The 23,744-nt window shown below is 41.3% G+C and overlaps 1 protein-coding gene across 12 annotated transcripts in view; it reads left to right on the top strand.

Annotated features, from left to right (window-relative positions):
* The window catches only part of dock4b (dedicator of cytokinesis 4b), a 113,632-nt gene that overhangs the window by 36,565 nt on the left and 53,323 nt on the right, over positions 1-23,744 (top strand). For all 12 annotated transcript variants that reach the window (XM_051392686.1, XM_051392685.1, XM_051392688.1 and 9 more), the window contains exons 4-13: positions 1,158-1,213; positions 1,417-1,513; positions 2,113-2,261; positions 5,263-5,347; positions 11,055-11,206; positions 16,319-16,400; positions 16,557-16,617; positions 16,833-16,965; positions 18,051-18,139; positions 22,683-22,808. In XM_051392686.1, the coding sequence (XP_051248646.1) occupies positions 1,158-1,213; positions 1,417-1,513; positions 2,113-2,261; positions 5,263-5,347; positions 11,055-11,206; positions 16,319-16,400; positions 16,557-16,617; positions 16,833-16,965; positions 18,051-18,139; positions 22,683-22,808 (1,030 nt within the window). The remainder of the gene's footprint in view (positions 1-1,157; positions 1,214-1,416; positions 1,514-2,112; positions 2,262-5,262; positions 5,348-11,054; positions 11,207-16,318; positions 16,401-16,556; positions 16,618-16,832; positions 16,966-18,050; positions 18,140-22,682; positions 22,809-23,744) is intronic.

Below are 23,744 nucleotides of genomic sequence, written 5' to 3'. Positions count from 1 at the left end.
TATTTTGTCTGCTGAATGACAGGTCAGTTTTATTTAAACAGCGCAAAATCAAAAATCAGCCTCAAAGGGCTTGAGAACATATGTCCCTGTCCATCGTCGGATAGAAGTTAAACTCCACAGACACACAACAGATGTTGTGTACGCAGAGTAGATGGAAATAACAACAATTAAATGACAGTGCGGAGAAACAGAATGACATTCCTCAAAGTTGATAATGTAGAAACATAGAGGAAGAATATGGATCAGAGGAAACTTTCAGCAACTTCCAGGTGCTGCTGTACACTGGTAGGAGCTAGACCACAGCACCGCCTAGTTAAAGTTGGATCAAATAAATGATATATATATATGTTTTTAAATAATTGTTTTTTGATGGTCTGGTCTCATATAATGCTATAATAGGATAGCAGAAGTTTATGTGCACATTCTGATTGTTCCAGTCCAACTTATTGTGTTACAAAATGCAGAAGAAAAGTGCAAAAATCGAAGTTTGTGACAGCAATTGAAATCCAACACCATTTGACACCAAGTCTTTGTCTGATTCCAGTTAGAAAATAAAAACCCTATTCTCGTTTACGACCAACTAATTAAAAACAAACTGTATCTTTTTTTTTTATCATTAATTAGGCTCCATGTCCCATGCACAAAATACTGTACAGCTGTTAAAAGTGGCTGAGTGACAATAATAATGTGGCTTTAAAAAAATTTTTTAAAAATCCGATAATATAAACCATGTTGGGAGTAAAGCGGAAGGTGTGTGTTCAGAGTCTCTGAGTGTGTTGCATTTATCCTCAGATACTTAAACATAAGTTCTGCTTTGATCTCCCGGAGTCAATAGGGAGCAACTTGCAGTTTATTAGCGTCAAACAGACACACACACACACACACACACACACACACACACACACACACACACACACTTACACTTTTCATCTTTTTTTTGTCTCCTAAATCCCATTGCTCATTGCTTTTATCTCTTTGTCTGTTTGTCTCTTCTCTCCGCTCTCCTTCTTTTCAACCCACAAACACACATAGCACTGTATTGATTAAGTGCATCTGTTGCCACATGCTAACAGTTAAATGCTAATGGCACTGGAAGTGAATGACTTGCTGAGTATCAGAAGGGCCAACTCATTAATCTGTTTATCTTCTGCCTGAAGGGGATCTTCCCATCCAGCTACATCCACTTGAAGAATGCCCACGTCAAGAATAAAGGGTAAGTAAGGCTGTGTTCTTGCAATTTTCCTGTGTGTGTGTGTGTGTGTGTTTATGTGTGTGTGTGTTTATGTGTGTGTGTGTTTATGTGTGTGTGTGTGTGTGTGTGTGTGTGTGTGTGTGTGTGTGTGTGTGTGTGTGTGTGTGTGTGCATGCCGTAGTAGACGTTTGAACTCTATTTTACATTTGTATGTATGTTTGTAGGCAATTTGAGACGGTCATCCCTGTCGAAGACTCCGTCATCACAGAGATGACGTCGACGCTGCGAGACTGGGGTGCCATGTGGAAACAACTCTATGTGGTATGAATCCTCACACCCACACACAAACACACACACACACACACACAGTTTGCATCGATTTAAATATCACTACCGCCTTAGCAAAGCTGCCTTTTTTTTTTTTTAAAGGTTTCTCATGAAGGGAATCAGTTTGGGCCTGGGTAATTTAAAAGCCACAAACAGTCAAAGCCTTTTCATACACATTCATTAGTTGGATTGATTGTGTTTGTGGCCTATTAAGCTATCTGGGGTGCTGATTAAATTGAGCTGATGAATACTCGCAGATCAAAGTGCATAAATTTGCGGCAAAGAGCAGCAGGACACTGAGGCTAATTTGCACAAATCCATTTTAAGTCCCTCTCTCTGGTTCACCCTCTTCCCTCGATGTCGATTTTGCTCTCTAATGTCTTTTCTGTTACTTCTTTCTCACTTTTGGGTGGCTCGATGCAACTGTATATTTTCATCCTCTTATCTGTGCCTCCCCCTCTATCTGTCACCCTCATTCTGTCTTTCCTCGTTGTCAATTTCCCTTTCATTCGTCGCCTTTGACTGGCTCTCCTTGGTTCTCGACTCACTTTTTCCCCTTCTCTGTCCCTCCCCATCGTTTCCTGCTTCCACAGAAGAATGAGGGGGATTTGTTCCACCGACTTTGGCATGTGATGAATGAAATCTTGGACCTGAGGAGGCAGGTGCTGGTGGGTCACCTCACCCATGACCGCATGAGGGACGTCAAGCAGCACATCACAGCGAGATTGGACTGGGGCAACGAGTGAGTAGAACAAGGGCAGAGTGGAGGAGAGCCTCTCTTTTCAAATGTCTAAATATTACTTCAGGGGCTTTTTTTTTTTTATTGTTCTATCTCAAAGGACCATATCTATGTTTTTATGTTTGTTTCTCTTATGTTTTAGGTCATTAATCATTCATCAGTTAAACTTTGCTACTAGTTTCAAGATTGATTTTCTGCCCTTTGCTTAGCCATGGGATTCTTTTCACTCTGCAGCATTGTATTAAAATCTAATATCAGTGACTAGAGGCTTGCTTGAGAGCAGCAATCCATCACAAACATTCAGTCGGCTTTATGTTTTGTAAAAGTTATGCTTTTATTGCACGGTAATGCAGTTGTGAACCAGAACCATTTAAAGTTTAGCTTTTTAGTGCATTCAATAAAAGACAAATCATGGATTTGAAAGTTGGTTGCTGAACTATACTTTTAAATGCAAGGCACTACCAAATTCATATCATCCTTTTTACATCATTTATAGTGGCTTTTTGTTTGTCTTCTATCAGCTCATATCAACAGCAGGAACTTTTAAGGAACCATTTCAGAAACTCGAGAAACTTAACCTGTGTTCACACTGGAGAAACCAGGAACTTAAACTTTAGTTTTAATGCCATAGTTCCAAAACCGAAAAAGACCCTATCTGGGGTTGGCACCTTCTGATGACCCAGGAGCTACTGAGGCAGAGTTCACAGTACTGAGTGTGGCTGCTAAAATATCAATTGTCCTGGCAGGGGTAAATAAAGCTGTACTAAGTACAGTTTCATTTCACAGACACAATAAGCAACCGCTTGTTTCCACTAGCATCATGGGGACGAGGGGTGGAGAAACAAAAATCAATTTGCCATTTGTTGCATTGCAGTTACGTACATACTAAAGCAGACATACAGTAGGTAATTATAAAACACTCAACAGTGTTGATATACTTAAGATTTCAGTCTCTCTCAACTTGAGTCAACAGCATATTATAAAGAACAACCTGACTCTGTCTGGTTACTTTATTCTGTTTGAAAATTGCGTGTCAAACAGCCAATCTAATTCACCTAATTTTCACCTTCCTTTTTTCAACAAAAAACATTACGTAAAAGGAAACTTTTAGTTCCTGGATATTGTTCCTTTTCTCTCTGGGTACTAGATTGGAATATATGCGTACCAATTTAATATCACTGTTCTCTTTTCCCAAAATTTGAAATCACTTCTCTCACTGTGAAACCCACTGTGACTGAATGAATGTAGCTAATGGCAGAAACACTGAAAGTTATTATTGACACTGACACTGAAAAATCTGTATCTAATGTTGGGCTGTACCCGATTCAGTTGAATTGGAGTTGGCTGTTCAATACAAAAGACGACTGTTTGTTCCTCCTTTTTTTCAGTTTTTAAGTTTAGAGCCACAATAAAGTCCCACATCAGCAGTTCCGGCTGTGGAAACATGACTACGTGAGTCATGTTTTAGCCTACCTCACGTGCCACCGTCTGGTTCAAAAGTGGTTTAGCCGAGTGGGGTAATTTGTGGTGATGCTGATTTTTTAAAAAGTTTACAGCCTGCCATGCTGTTGCTCTGTGTAAAATGACACAGCTAAAAAGCAAAAGTGCAGAGATTCAGCTGACAAAATGCGAGTCGAGTCTCCTCGACCGACGACTCGAGTTTTCAGGGACAACCTTAATTTAATTTGGTCTGCTCAAGTGATGGCTGATATCTGATCCTCTTGATAGGTTCAGTATTACATCGATACGGATCCGGTGTATTGGTTCTGTGCGTCGCTAGCTCCTGGGGCTCCTTAGGATTGTGTGGTCAAAAAAAGGCTACATGTGTTTCCAACATAATTCTTGTATTCAATGTTTTTTAACAACTGACTCAGATGACTGGATTTCTTTGAATGTACCAGCGATAAAACATTCCTGGTCTGCAGAGAAATAATAATGAATAAATGAAATAAATCAAATGTATTGTTACTGTGAGTGTTAAAACTCTAAAAATATAAAGCATATTTGTATTTAAAGAGATACTAAAATTGTTGGTTAGTCGAACAACTAAGCAGGCAAAACTTAATTGGTCTTACATTTTGTCCCATATTTTAGGAAAAATAGAAAATAGAAATAATGACGAATATGTGATTCAGTTACTTGTTTATTCCATCTTGTGGCTTCATAGAGCTTTTGGCAACTCTCTAACTCGTCTTCTCTTCTTGCTCTTCTTCGTCTTTTGTTGTCACCTACCATCCCTGTGGGTGCACTCCTCCACACTCAATCAAGTCTTTTTCCCCCCGTGCACACAGACAGCACTCTCTCCATTCTCCCACTCTTGTTCTCCTCTCTTTCCTCACCATGCCATGGGGGTGAAATCAAGCAAATCTCCCAGCTTCTGTTATTCTCTCTTTATATCTTTCCTTACCCTTCACTCTCCTTCATTTCCCTGCTGTGGGCCCTCCTCAAACACACACATACACACCCCTCCTTAGTGAGGAGATGGGTGGACAGTCCCTTGCGGTGGGCTGCTGTATGGTTGACCAGGCCTGTCTCTTTTATTGCTGTCAAGGAGGCACAGTCTAGTGTGCTGTTTTGGTCCACTGAAAGGGACCGGCCTAGAGGAGGATACGGAGAGGAAAAAGGAGAAGGGAGAGAGTGATAGGTAGAGTAGAACTGTCCGACGTTTAGGAACAGAGAGGGTTAAGGGATGGAGAGAGGAAGAGATAGAGGAGAGCAGTTGAAAGGATAAACAGGGCCGCGAGCGAAGCAGGGGGCTAAAGGGAAAGGACATTTTCCTTTCATCTGTTCTATAGAGGAGAGGACGATCTGTCAAGTTTATTTAGACGGCTAGCACAGGTGTCACTTGTGGGTCTATATGGCGTGTGTTTGATGCTCAATTCAGTCAATCGTGTCTCTTTTGCCCACCACAGAGTAGGACATAAAAATAACTGAGAATATGTATGATATGCTTGATCTGTATGTAATTCACTACATGTATACTGTTTAAATCTTTGTGTTACAGACAGCTTGGCTTGGACCTGGTCCCCAGGCGAGAGTTCAGCATGGTGGACCCAGACGAAATCAGCGTCACAGAGCTTTACAGACTGGTGAGTGCTCTTTTTAACTCTCCACGCAGTATTTCATTACTTTGTTCTCAAACTGACGCCTCATTTGGAGAGCAGGGTGGTGAAAAGAAGGTGAGTTCAGCAAGTATCTGCTCTCCTGAGATGTCCATGTATAGCAGGATGAGGGTTTGTAGGAAACGGATGGATGGACAGAATACTGTATATACTTTATGCAGTGTGTAACCATAGTTAAAATTGACAGTCACAGACTTTCAGATGCCACTTGCTTCAAGCTGATCAACCGATCACAAAGGACAGTTGAACAATGTTTTACCAGTTTGTTCATTCAGTGCAGTGTCTGATCAGCCAACCTCTAAGGTGATGTGAGAAATCGTCCATTATTGACAGCACTCTTTGAAAATTCCTCCTCAAAGCTGACAGGTGGCAGAGGTAGTGCCCATTCCCCCCCCCACCTTTAACTGTGGAAAGTGGGGAATGAATGTGTCATTGTAAATGCAAAACGATCTCACTCGCTTTGAGGATTTATCATCTGTTTTGGCTTAAAAGTTGGGATTTCAATTTTATTCTTGACCTTGGAAACAGCAGTTGGCAAAACAATCTCACCACGGTCACCATCCAGTAGCTGTTTCTGAGCTTTTGATCGTATCACACAGTCTCAGCTCTTCAAGGACTTCTCGTCCATGTTTGCTTCAAAGTTTAGACCGAAACATACTCAATGGGCCACTGGGATCATGTAGGAAAATAAAGCAGAGTTGAATGTCTGAATCTCTCCCTCCTCCATCTGTCTCCACACCTCTCTCGCTCATTCTCTCCTTCCTTCCCCTACTGTTTGCTCCCTGCTTCCCCTTCCCATTTTCTCCAAGCCCCAACCGCTGTTACCGTGGCAACCACTTCTCTGCCCTGATACAGCACGGGAAGAATTGTATCACACACACAAACACACACACTGTGACGGCTTTCCCTTCGCAGGGGTAATTGAAGCTCTTAATCCATCTGTTTCTCTTTTTTTTGTTAGTCAAAACAAAAGCAGGCATTGCAGGATGAAAGCTTAATGCACCTCTATTAAACGGCGTACAAAATGAGCAAATGACTGCAATTCCCCTATACTGAGGACAAGATAAAGGGGCTGGCATTCACCGTCGCCATCCACATACATAAACACACACACACACACACACACACACATACACCCTCACACCGAGACACAAAACACCATCACAACATCAAGCCCAAATTACATCAATATTTTTCACTGAGATCTTTGTGTTTGAGAACAGCTTCTTTGTTTCTGTCTTGTACTGTGGTGCTGTCGCTGTGGTGTGGCTTAATTAAATTGAGATGGGGATTACCTGGTGTGTTCGTGTGTGTTTCTGTGTGTGTGCTGAAATGGCACTAGGGTGTTACTGTGGGAAAATGTAACCTGACTGCTACATTGTGTCAAGGAATTATGGCATATATGCCCAGTGAGAAAGAAAGGGGATACTGAGAAGGATAAAGGAAATACATTCAGTGCACTGAATAAGAGAGAATTCGTGCAGGCAGAGAGACACTCCCTCTCTCTAAATTGTGGTAATATTTAAAGCTAAATATATAAAAAAGCACATCACTATGTGTAACATAGGGATGATTTGTAGTGTCAAACGCAAAGTGAATTTCAGTCTGCAGCTCTATGTAGCATTTTAGCATCTTTTAGCTCATTGTTTTGGTTTTACTGCCCGCAACTTTACGACTCTGGTCCACTCTCACCGCTCTCATAAACCTCGTTGCCAGCTGTTGTGTTGTTTAAACCCACTGTATGCTACTTGCCCAGCACCCAATGACAGACAAAGTTAGAGACCAGCTTTTTAGGGAACATAGCGGTGCATTTAGCATCTAAAGAGCCAGATACTTCCCTCAGGAGTTGGAGGTGGAGTAGACAGACCAAAGAGTTCAAATGAGGGCGAATATGTCACTGACATTTGTCAGATGGGCAAAAACAATAGTGAAGGAATGCTGCTGTTGGATGCTTCCACTGAGAGAAAAAAAATATATTTTAGACTCTCAATGAGCATTTTTCTTTGTAGTTGCAAGCCCATGCAGTTGGCTAGCCAGCTCATAAATATTTCCCTCTGAATTTCATATAAAAGGTAACTGTAATACCTCCTGCCATGCTGTGTAGCACTGCCAACAAGGTCCATAAACCAATAGCTGTTGTTTGTATGTTTATTGTAGCTTTAGGTAAGTAAATAGGTCAATTGAAAAGATTGGTCAATGAGATACAAAGCATGGGGAGCAAGTTCTAAGGTGCCATATTCTAGGGATGTCCTTTTGTCTATGGAGATTGAGACCGGATTTTTAGTTGACTTTTTTGACTTCTAGAAAACAGACCCTTTGAAGCATTTTATTTGGTAGTAGCTTTAACGTGGGGAGACCTTTATCAAATCCCTAATTGGCACCCCAGTCTCATGCTTAAGCCTGCTCAGTTAAAGCTGTCTGTAGTGCAGAGGCAAAACGGCTTCAAACTTCCAGTTTTTTCCCCCTCGGAAAGTGAGTTCACTGCGCAGCACAAGCAGGGCAGACCAGAGTTTAGATCCCAGAGCAATGAATTCATTAACGGTAGCAGATGAGACAGCAGAGATGGATAGCTCAAGCCTGGCCTTGGACATGTGGTAGTTAAATATCCTCTGTGACTTCCGTAATCACATCTCTTGCTTCCTGCTTGTGTCACACAGGTCTCCCTCACGCAAGCTTAAAATAGGGATGAAAAGAGGCTTAAATAGTGATGTAGAAGTGAGTGATGAAAGACAGCTCCGATGGAGGGATGTAGGAAAGACTAGAAGTTTCTCCGTGGCCTCAATTTGACCCTTCTCTCCTTTTCAAAGCTCCTTGTAGTTAGACAGTCACTCCACTTGGTGCTGCTTCACGCTGTTCAGGAAAAAGATTACCGGGTGAACAATAATAAGACGGTTGGGCGAGCACACACGGTCATGCTCTCTCTGTTCAGCTATATCTCTCTCGTCCTCTTCTTGTTGCCCAGAGCATCTTGTGTTGCCAGCAGGGCTGCCAGGCTGTCATGTCTACCCTTTGTGTCTAGTCATGCTGAAGCTGTCATATAACCACACACTGCTTCGTTCGGGCAGCTTAAACGACACACTGAAAATAACCTCGTAATAAAATCCCACAGCACAGCATAAATTAGGCCTTCCCAGACCTAGTCATTCTGTGTCGAAAACCCAGGAGCTCAGCCCTGTTATGTAGAGAATAACTGTTCTGCTATAAAACAGTGTTGGTGCCTTGTTGTTAGATCATTCTCCAGCGTGTTTTCTTCTGGGATCTCAGATAGGGCAGAGCAGTCACGACAAAACAAAACATATTCATCATTTTGACAGATATTGCAATTGTCAAATGTTTTGTGGTGTAATCTTCAAGCGTGTTTAAGTCTTAGAGGACCATGTTATGTTTTTTTTATATGTTTATATTTATAGTACAAAGCACATCATATATTTAAGACATATTTCTTACCCTCTAGGCAGTCCCTGTTTATCTCACATTTCACTATGGCACGGAAATCAGCTTTTAGGGACTTAAATGTTCTCTGTAGCTTAGCATATTCTTGCCTTTATTTTTTGTCAAAGCACCATTGTCATCACTTGGTAATGCACTCTTGGGTGTGTTGGAAACATTGCAGCCTCAGTGCCTTGACAGTCAGCAGCTGGACAGCATATTTGTAATGTAAAGACTACTTCCAAACTGTATTTTTATTCATGTTTTCAGAGAGGTAATTGCCTGTGGGACTTTATGTTTTCTCAGGCAGTGCTAATTTCTAGGTTTTGTATTTAACCCAACAAGCTCCACCAAATTATTTCAATTTCACCATTTCTTCCCACAACATTGCATTTTTAAAGATACGGCATTTTTTTTAAAAATATGCTTAAATTAGTTAGATGAGACTATTGATACCACCATGTGTGTACAGTAACTATGTAGCTGGAGTCAGCAGCTGCTTAGCTTAGCTTAGCATAAAGATTGCAAACAAGAGGAAACAGCTAGCCTGGCCAGGAAACCGGTGGAGAAACCAGGAAGTTATTGGTCCCGGCCAAGATATAGTAAAACAGAGAATTGTTGTTTTTAAAGTTTTTTTTTGTACAGATTAAACAAATGAGATATAGCAAGTTAATTTTTGAGCCAGGCTAGCTGTTTCCCTCTGTTTACAGTCCTTGTGCTAAGCTAAGCTAACCAACTGCTGGCACCGCTACATATTTAATGTGCAGATGTGAGAGTGTTATCAATCCTCTCGTATTACTCTTGCAATACAGTGAAATAAGCTTATTTCCTAGAATGTTGATGTATTCCTTTAAATACACAAACAAGCGGGTTCCAGCATGTACCAAATGTAGCTATGTAACAGAAAACGCAACTTTTTTTTTTTTTTTTTTTACATATAATCTCCTCTGATAATGATTTTATCCTGTGTTTGACTCTTGTCTGGTCCTTTACTGCTCTTATTTTTTATTCTTTTCCTTTTATTTTCTCCTCATCCTCCTCCTCCTCCCCATCTCTTTACATCCTACTACAGAAGTAAATGTGGAGCACAGTTTGGCAGTGGCTCTACCGGCCATCTGGTGCTCTGTATGTATGTGTGTGTATGTGTGTGTGTGTGTATGAGAGAGTGTGTGGGTTTGTGTGTATGTGTTTGTCCTTGTATTTTGGGATGTTGACAGCAGATTAGGACGAACCTCTCATAAATAGTGCTGTAATGTCTGGATGGTATTTGCTGTGCGAGGCTTTCTTGAGCTTTTTTAATATAGATTGACTTAATATAGCATGTAACATCAGACGCTGAGGTGTGACTTTGTGCTGCATTGTTTGACTCCTGCTTTTCCTGCATTTGTATTCACTGCTTTGGTTTCTGTTTCTCTAAGATTAAGCAACCAAATAAAAGTAAAAGGGATGCAAATCGCACATTATTTCTTTGTGTCAAGTAAATAATTAACCTACTTTAAGATAAGTGCTTGAGGTAGTTTTGGTGCTATTATAGCTGGTGGTAAACAAAAGCCCTTATATTGTAAAGTGCAGAATTCAATCTTCAAGTACTTTATGTATCAAGTGTTTGTTTATGTGCATATCTGTACTGTATGTAGCAATATGTGCTTCTTCTGTCCCATTTCTTTCTTTGGCACCAAGACTGCAACAAAGGAACAATCAGACAATATAGCTGGAAGTCTCACATCTTAGCCTCTGGTGCTTTCCACAGTCTGAGATATTACACGCTATATTAACTCAATCTATATCAACAAAATCTATATCTTTAGCCTGGTTTTTGCTGTCTTTAAATATATATGCAAATCTGCAGCAAAGCTCCTCCCAGCAGTGAGGCGTCTCAGAGGCATTATTTGTCTTTGACTAGGAAACTCAACACTAAATACAGCAGCTCTTGAATGCGATTGGCCAGTATTAAAAGAGATGTATCCACATGTTGTTTTCCCCCTGGTATTAACTGTATTTGATAAGCTTTGATCCTGCATTTGGGGATCTTTCAGGATTTAAAGCTTATGGGTTTTAGTGGTTTATTTTAACCTTTCCAGATCCACCCTTTTATTCTTACTTCATCAGAGTTGGACAATATGTGATTTTTATCAGTTCTTTTAATTTGTTTAATGTTTGCATTTTCAGATTAAGTCTTAAGAATGCTTAAAATGGCATCAGGAAATCGATTTGTGCTAATAGCGTTCTCTCCTCTTCTCTGCAGATGGAACACCGGCATCGTAAGAAAGAGACCGCTGCGCCTGCTAGCACCCATCACTTGTTCGTCCACATGAAGAGCCTGATGAGCGCCAATCTGGGGGAGGAGCTAGAAGTCTTCTTCCACATTTATGATGGACGGGAGAACCGGCCCCTCAGGTAGACACCATAATTCTAAGAAGTAAATATGGGAAAGGTGTCGCTTTTGTGTACTAGTAACAACATTTCCTTCATTATTATACCTACGTTATAACTCTTCCTCACTTTGGCATGACATTTAACTGTTGTTGTGTGTTCATAGCAATTTAAGTAAGGTGGATTGGCGATTCCAGGGTGAATGGCTTCCCTTCTGATGTCAAGAAGACTTCTCTAATTATATTCATGAAGATTTATTAAATGAAGCAGGTTGTTAAAGTGCACATAAAAGTGGGCAAGGCCATGCTATTTTCTCATATAAAAAGTGTCTGTGCTGTCCACATAAAAGAGCCCTATCACCCTGGGAGTCTCCACATGTCACTTGCATGCACGCATACCAACACACACACACACACACACACACACACACACACACACACACACACACACACACACACACACACATACATACATACTCCTGATGGGGCGTCGGCCAAAGCAAGACTGTGTTTAAACTCCCTGGTTTCATAGTTCAAAGCGATGGAATTCCATTTCATGTCACAAACAAGTGGATTCGTCAGGCAAAGGAAAATGAGTGGGTTGAAAAATGAGCACGGCAACACTGAAACTGCTTTTGATAAGTCATGCTCGAGTTTGACTTTACTCTCCGCCCCACAGGGTCACATCAGAGGAACAAGGGTGACATTGATGGGGCTCATTTTGTTTCAGCGTACAGCAACCCTACTTCTGTTTTTATTGAAATCCGATTCATTATTCATCTCGTTGCTGGCACAAATGAAACTTAGTTGACTTAAGTGTCTTTAAACCTTGCGTGGAGAATCTTTGGTCTCCTCCAACATCGCATGAATAATGGCACACAAGAAAAGACGTTCTATTTTTACTGGACGCTCGGAAGGCTTTTTAGTTTTCATGATGTGGTTAATCTGAGAGAAAGATTTCTGGTTTCTGAAAAAAATAGGAACTGTATGTGTTCACACACACAAGCAAACACATAATGTATCAGTTCATCAGAAGCACTCTTGATTAGTAAGGTATATTAAGATACGCTCTCCTGTCTCCTTTTAACTCATACATCCAATTTTTTGATGTACGGTAAAAGGTTTGGCAATAATGAAGGTTTTTTCCCTGCCCGCACTTTGTCTTGAAGTGGGTAATTAGCGTCCAGTGGTATCTTATTAAGTTCCACTTGAAGCACTTTCTCTCACTGTCATTATCTGTCTCTCAGTGTCTGTCTTGCTTCCTGTCTTCTTTCTACCTGTCTTCATCCGACTATGACAGATAGTCATATCATAGCCAGGAACAAGTAATTAGACTTCTTGAGGTCTGTCATGCATTTGAAGTGGATTTACAGCTCATTCTCTGATACAGAATGTGGACTGGAAGTTGATACGCAAAGAAATCTGTCACAAATGTATACTACTAGCTTCAGAACGTCTAAGTTTAAGACTAAATACAGCAAAAATATACTAAACTCATACAAATTCTCTATTTTCTAAATCAGCTAATTCCAAATTTTCCAGTTTTGGGGATAAAGACAGTCAGAGGCCATTGTGTCTTAGTGGTTCTGTCTTCGAGGAAAACCACACAATGGCAGCTCGCCAACGTTGTCTCTCACTGTCTGGTCACACACACACACACACACACACACACACACACACACACACACACACACACACACACACACACACACACACACACATTTACACAAGATGCCTGGCATGTAGCCATTTTGACACTTCCCTCTGTGCTGGTGGTTTCTGTGTGTGTGTGTGTGTGTGTGTGTGTGTGTGTGTGTGTGTGTGTGTGCGAGTGTGTGTGTGTGTGTGTGTGTGTGTGTGTCAGAGACCAGATGGGGGTCCGACCCGTTGTCTCTACCATGCCAACACCAGCAGCCCCTTTGCATCACAGCACCTTCTTTGTGTTCAATACAGGCTCCATGTTTGGCTTTTGAGCTGGACACACACACATATACATACACACACACACACACACACACACACACACACACACACACACAATCCTGTTGCTCTCTCTGCTCCAGATCAAACATTTATGACCTCAATGTGAAGACCCTTCATACTGCCTCACTCTGCTCTCTCGATACACACTCACACTTCCCTTCTCCTGCTTACTGTAACCTCCTCTAAACTCTAACAAGGTCATGACTGGACTCTGTGTGTGCGTGTGCGTGTGTGCATGTTTTTTCTGTTCATTTTGTGTGAACTCCAGAGGCCCAGTGTGTGTTTTTGTCAAAGGGGGAAATTGTATGTAGCTAGCAGGTCCGGCCTTGTGCGTCCTCTACCTGTTCACCTCACTGTCTTGTCTAGCCATTTTCTCCTCGTCTTTCCACTTGGGGTAGATTTCTTTTTTTTTTAAGTAAGGGATGTGGGAGGCAACAGCGGCAATTTATCCAGTATTTTACACACTCACTATCCCACACACCCCCCTCAGCCCCCTCGTTGAGTGAGTGCATGGCTCCTAATGCAATCATCTATATCAGGAGAGGGAATAGCGAGCGCCGTGTGGGCCCAAAGGGGAGGGAAATCGGCCATTCATGTTATGTTAATGCAAGTGGTGATAGAGGGAGATAAGGTCCCACTGGGGGACACTGGTCCTCTTAGCTCGGGTGATCAACACGCTGCAGCTGTGAGGGAGAAAAGGGGGAGGCAAGGGGTGGGTGTGTAAGAGACGTGTGTGTGTGTATGTGTGTGTGTGTGTCTGTGTCTGTGTGTGTCTGTGTGTGTCTGTGTGTGTGTGTGTGTGTGTGTGTGTGTGTGTGTGTGTGTGTGTGTGTTTGCAGGAGTGGCTGTTAATTGGCAGTTGGGGTTTCAACAATAGAGCACTAATTAGGGTTCGGGAAAACGTGCGCAAGTCTCATGTCTAATGCATAGGAATCCGTCTCCATATGGCCGGATAAATGGCCTGGAAAGTTACAGAGACCAGCTAATGAGGAACAACCGCATCTAAATCAAATTGACTCTCAACTGGTTCATTCCAATCTAGATGATAAAAAGGAAAACTTTACTGAAGGAATACATGTATGAAAATCCTATGAATTTGCATAATTAATAATCGGGATCTTAATTAATTCAAACATGGGCACCCGCTGGCCTACATACACAAAACACTGAATGACAGTGCAAGAGGCACCCTCTTATTTACATCATGGAAGCGACATAGCAAGTTTTAAGCCTGTAAGAAGAGCTTTTAATAGCTAAGACTATAATAAAACATCCTAATCCATTGTAGCTGTATGCAGCATGAAGTCAAGTTATATAGGATCTGTTTGGGTATATTCTGTTCTTGTACGAATGGGCTGTACTGTAGTTTGCGCCTGCTAGCCGTTCCAGCGCCATGGCTCATTGTCAGGCGCTGGTGCATTACAAGGTTTTCTCTCTGCTTATCGGCGAACTGTGAAAGTCACCTAACTGGATTAGCCCTCAGCTCGCCAGCCAGGATGAGACGGGCCCAGCAGGATGCCTCTCTTTGAGCGTGTGTGCAAGATAGAGAGAGGGGACGGAGTACAAAGAGAATGGAAATGCGATCTGTGTCCGTCCTTTCTGTTTTTGCCCGACATGCACTTTCATTTCCCGCCTGCACGAAGAGCGGGGTGCAGGGTATTTGAGGCCAGAGTTGTTCATTTCATTCTGGTTTGTGAAGCTCTAGAATTTCAGATTTTAAAGTTGCACTGAAGAGTAAGTGCAGACTATCCAAAGTATGATTCAGTGTTGTTTAGATCGAAAGTCAGCAGTAGTTCACGTAGTTGTCTCAGTGTAGCTGCTTATTATTAGCCACACTAGTATCATAACTCTTGGCATGTCTGTCTGTCTGTCTGTCTGTCTGTCTGTCTGTCTGTCGGTTCTTCCAGATTGAAATATTTCAACAACTATTGAATAGCTTGCCATGAAATGTTGCACAGACATTCACAGTCCCCAGAGGATGAATCCTAATGACTTTAATGATCCCCTGACTCTTCCTCTGGTGCCACCAGCAGGTTCATGTTTGTGGTCTTCAGTGAAATGCTGAATGGATTGTCATGCATCATCAGTTTGGTATAGACGTACATGTTTCCCTCAGGATTAATTGAAATAACTTTGTTGGTCCAAAGTATTTCGTTTATGACCAAATACTCAATTCCCATCAGCCTCAGTTGTACTTTGTGTTCAGCGCTGTTTAGCAAATGTTAACATGCTAACATATTGATGTTTAGCAGGTGTGTTTACCATGCTGATGTGAGCATTTAGCTCAAAGCAGCACTGTGCCTACACCCTCACAGAGCTGCTACCATGGCTGTAGAGTCATAATTTTGTAGACAGAAGGATGAAGTCAGTTGTTTATGTTTGTTAAGTCTACATTTCCATAGGAGTTAGTGTGGCTGTAGACTTGCACTAGTATTAACATAGCATTTATGCATAATAATGTCAGACTGAACTCAATGTGGTTCATATACAGTAATTGCTATATATATATATTTTATCCAGTAAATTACGCATACAGCTCAGTATCTTTGACATTTCCCAGCACTTAGCAGGTTAATTTTCTCATTTTCTCTGTCTGTATTCACCCCACTAATAATGGTCTCAGTCTAGTCCTGTCACTGCCAGAAGATTTATGACAACCAGCTTGGCAGTTATAAGACTGAGATTGTACATTTTGTTGTAACCCGTCACTGTTTTTGCTGATAGTGCTGTATGTGGCCTAAAACGTGTCAGAGAGAAACAACACGCTGAATTTTTTATTCATCCGCGGGGGAGCCTCGTGTGGATGTTGCTGGATATGCTACAGACATTCCGTGTTCGGGATTTGGTTCAGTAATTCAAGCTTTGTATATGTTTTTCTCTCCCTCCATCCATCTGTCTTTACTCCCTCTTTGCCTGTCTTTCTCCTGCCTAGTATCCTCTTTCAGACAGCTTTAGTTTGAAGTTCGAACTTTGAAGCGTTCTCTCCAGTGCCCACCGTTCAGCGCTTGACATTTTTGACATCGTCTCTAATCTTTATTTTGTTGTTGTTAGCAGTGGCTTGGATGCGGTTGTTTACGATGACACCCAGCCATCACTCCTGATTCCATTCATCTCAATGTGTGTTCCCTCCCTCTGTCTCTCCTCTTGTACACAGCGAAAGGTTCTTTGTCAAGCTGAATAAGGGCGGGTTGCCCAAGTCGCCAGAGAAGACAGAAAGACAATGCACGCTATTTGTGGTGAGTAGTGGACATGGCTTTGACCTTACAGAGACTGATTGGGAGCAATTTAAAGCTACTTAAAGTTGACCTGAGTCATCTTCCATTACTCTGAAAGCTAAGTCAGTGCAGCTTGTTTACAATCTAATGCTAAAGTATGTTTTCTTGTTTTGTCAGGATTTGGGAAGCAGTGATCTACGAAAAGATGTTTACATCGTTGTACACATCATAAGAATAGGTGGGTGTTAGTTCTGCTTCTTTATCCTTCTGAGCACTACATGTCTTTAAAAATCTCTTGGGCTTTCATATCAGTACTGTTTTGACTGTGGATGCTTCTTTGTGTGTGTGTGTGTGTGTGTGTGTGTGTGTGTGTGTGTGTGTGTGTGTGTGTGTGTGTGTGTGTGTGTGTGTGTGTGTGTGTGTGTGTGTGTGTGTGTGTGTGTTTGTGTACAGGGAGAATGGGAGCAGGCGAGAAGAAGAATCTGTGTAGTGTGCAATACAGGCGGCCGTTTGGCTGTGCTGTTGTCAGCATCGCCGATCTCCTCACGGCTGACTCCAAGGATGACCACCTGCTCAAGGTTTATGCGTAAGTCACTGAAAATTACCAGTATTTCAATATTAAGTCCTTCCTATTACTACATTTGTTTATCTCTGGCTGAAAATCACTGATTAACACACTATATCTTATTTGTTTAATTCATACAAGAACCGGGGCATCTTCATGCTAAGCTAACCTTCTGTTGGCTCAAGCTTTATGTTTAACAGACACATATGAAAGTGGTGTAGATCTTCTCAGCTCCCTCTCGGCAAGAAAGCATATAAAAGTGTATTTCCCAAAACTATTCTAAAAGTCACTGATCTTTAAAATTAACTACAACTTCAGCTTTTATCCGGAATACCAACTATATATCTTGCGAAACAGATATCAGTCTTTGAAAACCCAGTGCTAGAATTCCCTTTTATAAAGCTACAAAGCAATTCAGTTCAAGTCATCTCACTAGCTGGTAGTCTCTCGAACAGTAGTAACAGACACATCTCACAACTACAGAACACCTTTTCCTATTGTACTTCAGGGGCTTGGTGCTTTTTCATTAACGGTGGCAGCGAAAGGACTTTATTGTCCAACCTAGTCAACACGATGCCCCTAGGGATAGAAAAGGCTACCGCTGACACAGTAGTCTGACCTAAATTATAGTTGGATCAGACCAACTGGCCCAGAATACACTTAGCTCTGGAGAAAATACAACCCCTTTCTCTATACCTGCAGTAATACCAGAGGTTTTTGTCGGATTAGCATTAAAGTTCTGAGCCCAGTGTTTTCAGCATTAGGTCCAGACAAGACGTCATTGTAAATACTGTAAGAAGTTGTTTTCACTTGACCTGCCCCAGTTAAATGTTAAACACTGCCAAAAAAATCTGTGCACGTGGAGATTTAAAGATGTGGACATTTACTCAAATGAAAAAAAGCTTTTGTTGCATTATGGGAAATGGGATACAACTTTTCATCAGAGCTTGACCCATATATAGGCCCTGACATTCATAATATGTTTGCTTTGCATTGATTTTGACCATTCTTTTAGTAATCTGTCCTTTCCCTGCTTTATTTAGGAGAAATTGTAAGTTGCTGGAGTGCTCCTTTTTAAGTAGTAAAACATTTATTTTCTGTCTAAGGTGTAACACTGAGAGTGAATGGTACCAGATCCATGAGAACATCATTAAAAAGGCAAACTCCAGGTACAACCTGTCGGGCTCCAATACCGGTAAGAACCACATCTTTTTAATCCATTTTGCTTACCTCACTTCTACACATCTTTTGTTTAAGACATTAAACAAGGGGATTTAGTAATGCCTCAAGTTGGCCTCTTGGTTTTAAGCGGATATACTGGGTCTTTCTTTCTTCTTCTGTTTCATGCTTTTAAAATCTTGGAACAACTGATGATAACCAGGCTTATTTTCTTCAAAAAACCTTTATTTTGCTGTGTTGACAAACTTAGCAGCTCAATTGCATCATCAGTCTCTTGCCATGCAATAGTCAGTTTCCGGTCAGTGTAGTGTTTATGTGGAAGTGAAGTTCCTCTTTAGGGGAGCAGATCATTCTTCACATGGTCGTGTCTGCAGGAAGCCTGTTGTTGCAAATGCATTCAGATGATTTTTATAAATAGCTGCATTCGCATCGTGCTGAACACCAGCATCAGCAGTTTCCCATAGCAACTGGTTGGTGGAGAATCAGAACATTCAGTTCTTCAAACGTCAAAGAAATGTCATGTGACATATGGAGAAGTTTTGTTCCGCATAGAGATTGTAGAGATTATACAAATGATCTTATAGATGCAGCTGTTAGTTAAATCTTACTAGCAAAATATTTGTGTACACAAAATTATAGCCCACAATGAACTTTTGCATACAAAACAAATACAATATATTCTACAGTGAAGAAAGTGTAAAGCGAGAAGACATAATCATGAATTAAACAATGTTAGCTAGTTTGCAGCTGTTTGCATCAAGGGGCAAATGTACAAGCCACAGTAAGCAATCAGTAACTTTTCATAGGAAGTTTGCCTTAAAGCTGATTTACATAAATTACTTTTTGAAATGCTGCTGCAAACTTGCTGAAGGCTGTTATTTTCATAATGAAAATATTCATTTCTTTCTTCTTACATTTTAACAAAGTCCATTGTCTCCTTACATCTCCCTCATGTATACTTAGAGCAACACCACAGACTGCTACATAGAAAAAGTTGATAATAGTTTGACTTCTATCAGCATCCAAAAAGGAGACGCGAGAGAGAGATTATAAGAATGTCAACAATCTGTGGGACTGATCTACTGACTCAGCTCCTCTTTCCAGCTTTCCTCAGAAGATCAATGATTGCTTGAGGTGAAGTCATACAATTCAAGGGTTTTAAATGATCATGAATAATGTTGCGCAAGCTTGGAGGAATTGCAGTAATTAAATTGAGTGACACAAAGCCGTTTATCTGAGCAGCATCTTTGCACTACGTTGGTTCATAAGAAAACTGCAGCTGAAGTTCTATATGACATTGCTGCTGTTGAATAGATGGAGATGTGAGGGGCTTTGCATAGCAGAGCTGATAAGTGCGACAAAAGTCTAAATTTATTTCTGATGAGGCAGAAGAATGAGACTAAAATAGGAATATTACGCAACTTACTCCACTGTTTCCTTATCTCATATTAAACTCCAACAAAAATCTTAATCAAGTTCTTCTATCAGCTTTATTTGCCATTTAATCTGTTGACTGGCTGTGTTATCAGATAACACACAGCTACGCACGCGTTATCAGATTTAATTACAGATAAAGCATACAGATAACGTGGTGCTTTGTTGATGTTAAACTTCCAAGACCTTTGGCAGATGACACTGCAGACATGCAACTTACTCAGTGTTGCCTGATGGATGACATCCAGCTTAGTTCGCAGTATGTTTTCAACATATAAGTGTTTGCTTTGGGCTTTCATTTGACAGCGTGCTCCCATACTGGCACACTCATCATAAATACATGTGAATGAATTAGTTTAAAGAGTTACTCTCGCTCTTTGGTTGCTGTGTGCAGTTATTCACAAACACTTGGATGTTAGCTATTGAGTGGCTGTCAGCTAAAGACATTGATCCAGCTGAACGCCTGATTTGCCTCAGTGCTTTCTCTTTCAAAGTGCATTAGAGGAGAGCTTTGGGCCTTTTGTCACAATAGCCTTGCGTGCATAATTCGAGTGGGTTCGTTCCAAAATTACATTTCCACCACTTAACTGAATTTGACATTGATCTTAGAAAGAAAAATGCTTTAATCACAAAAGTAGAGGTAATAATTTCCATTTGTAAGATAATGAGCACTGAATATTAGGTTTCATTTATGTATTACGAGCACCATTCATCTGTCTGTGGGCCAAATTAATTCATTATGATTTTATTTGCTTTGACAGTTTGACTTTGTAAGGGCTGTGCTCTTATTGTCACTTTTTGACTTCTATCTCTTCTATTATCTCTCTCTCTCTCTCTCACTCTCTCACACACACACACACACACACACACACACACACACACACACACACACACACACACTTGCTCTTACTGTAAAACAAGTTGCCTGATCATCATTTCCAGATGTATGAAGATCCATACTCCAAACTCTCTCTTAGATTCTTGTGCCTTTACTGTCCTCTGCTCAATCTACATTCCGAGCAGCTGTGCACAGCATCACTTGCAGCACACTTTTTTACCGGGTACATCCTCATCTGTAAAGTAAATTCCTCCCAAAGGGAAGTTACTCTGCTGCAGAGCAACATTTCAGAATAGATAACACTTGAATCGCTTGTCTCGAAGCCAAATGTGCAAACTGGAGAGAATATTTCATCTTCAGCAAACAGGTCAGTGTCTCCTCTCCAGTTTGTCCCTGTAAAAACGTCTGTACAGGAGTTATGGAACACTATGCATAATTTAAGGACCACACAATTTATTACACTTACTGTCAGGAGGGCAATTAAAACAAGTGTGCAGCAGAGTGAGATAATGTGCGTTTGTGTGTGCATATGTGTACATGTTTATATATGTGTGTGTGCACTATGCAGTCTTTGTATGTGCAAAGAAGTTGTCTCGCTGTGTGGTTCTGCTTTCAAACAGACCTGGCAGTGTGCCAGAAGTCTCTTATTAGCAGCCAATTAGCAGGGGAGTGATGAATGCACTGCCCTTAAAGTAGTAAAGAACACTGGGCTGTGTGGGTAATAAAGAGGCAGAGAGACAGTCCATGTAGGGAGACGCTTATTTTGTTCACATGAAGCCTAATGACTATCTCATTTTTCTCATCCTGTTTGTTTCAGGGTCACGGGGGCTTTTGGGGTAATCTAATTCGAAAAAGAAGAGCGAGGGAGCTGATGATTTTGTTTACATGCAGCCCAGTAATCCATAAAAAGGATTTCATAAGAATCTGGCTCTGCATGAGTCAGGTCAGGTAGATAATTCAGCTCCCACCTCCACTGCGAGCGTAGGCAATGACAGAAGAGGCTGCGACAACTCCACTGTTTTGTTTTTTGAGTTTTTATTTTTCCTCTTGTTTTGTTGAGTTTGTGAAGAGGCAGGCCGGGTGGGCTGAGGGAAGCAGACGTCGAGGGTGTTTTTGTCAGCGTCAGCTACATCGACCAGGCAGAATAGTAATGAAGCTGGTTTGCCTAATTGTAGCCCTGCAGTGGCTTTTAGAGCCTGTCTGTCTGTCTGTCTGTCTGTCTGTCTGTGTGTGTGTGTGTGTGTGTGTGTGTGTGTGTGTGTGTGTGTGTGTGTGTGTGTGTGTGTGTGTGTGTTGGTTTATGTGTGTATAAATGCCAAAGGCTTGATCCACATTCGGGCAGGCAGATCAGGTTCGGGGCAAAAAAAAATAATTCTAGGCATTTTAACTTTCCTATCTGTTCACAATTTGGCAGCAAGCCGGAAAACTTTAAACTCTTTTTTGCTCAACTTGACTGCCTTGCGCTGCTGCTCTGTGCCTTCGCAGTGCAGTATATTTTGGCATATTGCTAGCAGGTTTGCAAACAAGTCACGTCGCTTTGTTGACTCCCTGTGACTGAAACCTCTTGCGGCTAATGAACCATTTCACCACTCGCCTCCCAACTTTCCTGAAAACATCCACAATAATAATAATCATCATCTTGTCTCTTACACGCTCCCCTTGCTGTTAAGCTGTTTGTGTATCTGCCTCTCCTTGTTGTCACGAGCTTGGACAGGCATGCGCTCACACACACACACACACACACACACACACACACACACACACACACACACACACACACACACACACACACACACACACACACAGCAACGCGTGCAGACATCAAGGTGATGCATTTTGAGCTCTAAATACAAGTCGGTACTTTAATTTAGCTGTGCTGACATTTGGAGTTATTGCATAAGGATATTGATTTGCGACGACAGCCTTCATGTAGGATTTCCTGTTAATAAAAAAGTGCTGGGGATGACTCACAGGCTGTTTGCATTTTTCTGTTTATGTATGTGGGGGTGTCTACTTGTTTTCCATACACACAAGTGTTGCTGTTGGCACGTATTACTGTAGTTGTCTGGTTCGCAAGTCCATGCGGCTGTAATAAAACTGAAAATATGCCCTTGTGAATACTTTTTTCTGAGATTGTTTATAGTATTGGGAATAGGGTTATGATATATTTTGAGCATTTTTATTGAGTGGCTTTGGTATGGAAAGGGAGGGAATATCAAGGCCGTGTTGTGGCTGTAATATAGGAATATGATATTTCAGATTTTGAATTTTGTTATTGTTTTTTAAGGTCTGGCAGTGGCTCTTCAGCTCCTCCATGGGGACATCGATCAGCTGAGACGAGAGTACATGGTCCTCTTCGCACGAGGTGTGTCCATCACCAGGAAACTGGGATTCTCTGATGTCATCATGCCAGGTAGGACACCACAAACCTGCAAGTAGTACTCTGCCAGGTTACCTTCCTTCAGTATGTTCAAGAACTTCACCAGTCTTGCTGGTTTGTGATCATAATGGATGTCAGCTGTCTTTCTGTTTTTATTGCTACACACAGCTAATCTAAGACGCTAGCTTTCTACTGTAGCTAGCTTTAGACTGCATTGCATGCTCTAGACGTTTTAAATCCTAAATCAAGCCAATGCTGAGTTACTTTTTTATAGAGGAGACAGTGACGACGGAACTTCAGCTTCCTGGAAAGTAGTTTCTTCCTGGAAAACAGAATATCTTCAGTGGTGATCTCATTGTGCCCAAGCAAGTGTCCAGCCAGTGCCAACCAACCAAGACTCAATTATTAAATCATTTTGGAGAAAAACAAAACCACCTGTAAGAATAATAGACCTGGCCAGAATATTATCTCCACAGAGAATGGCCCTAGCTGCAAGATTTGAACCACTGAGCTGCCCTCATTTAGTCCTTCACCTGCCCATAAACTACTGTTGGAGACATAAAACATACAATTTCCTATGCATCAGATTGGTATACCTAGGAAAATGATATCAATCAGTAAGAATAAAAAAACATTGATTTCTATGTAAAAAAAAATCAATGACACCTTTAGAACTGTACACTTAATGTCTTTTCTAGTGTTTCTATTGTACATATTGATCTTCCTTATATTATCTACTGTAGTTGCCTTGGTAACACTTGACAGCCTTACCTATTGCCTGAGCGTGATATTTGAATTCCACCTAAGGATGCCCTCAGAAAGATGAAATATTCAGACTCTTTCAGGTAGATAGGCATCACTTAGATAGCTGCTTCACTAAACGACACAGACCCCCATAGAGACCCTGAGGCTTAGCTGTATGGGGCCCTGTTGCCGTGGTAACAAAAGCACAACCATTCAAATGTAAGA

This window comes from Dicentrarchus labrax, unplaced genomic scaffold (assembly GCF_905237075.1).
Source record: "Dicentrarchus labrax unplaced genomic scaffold, dlabrax2021, whole genome shotgun sequence".
NCBI lineage: Eukaryota > Metazoa > Chordata > Actinopteri > Moronidae > Dicentrarchus > Dicentrarchus labrax.
This window is presented reverse-complemented; position numbering and strand designations above follow the sequence as displayed.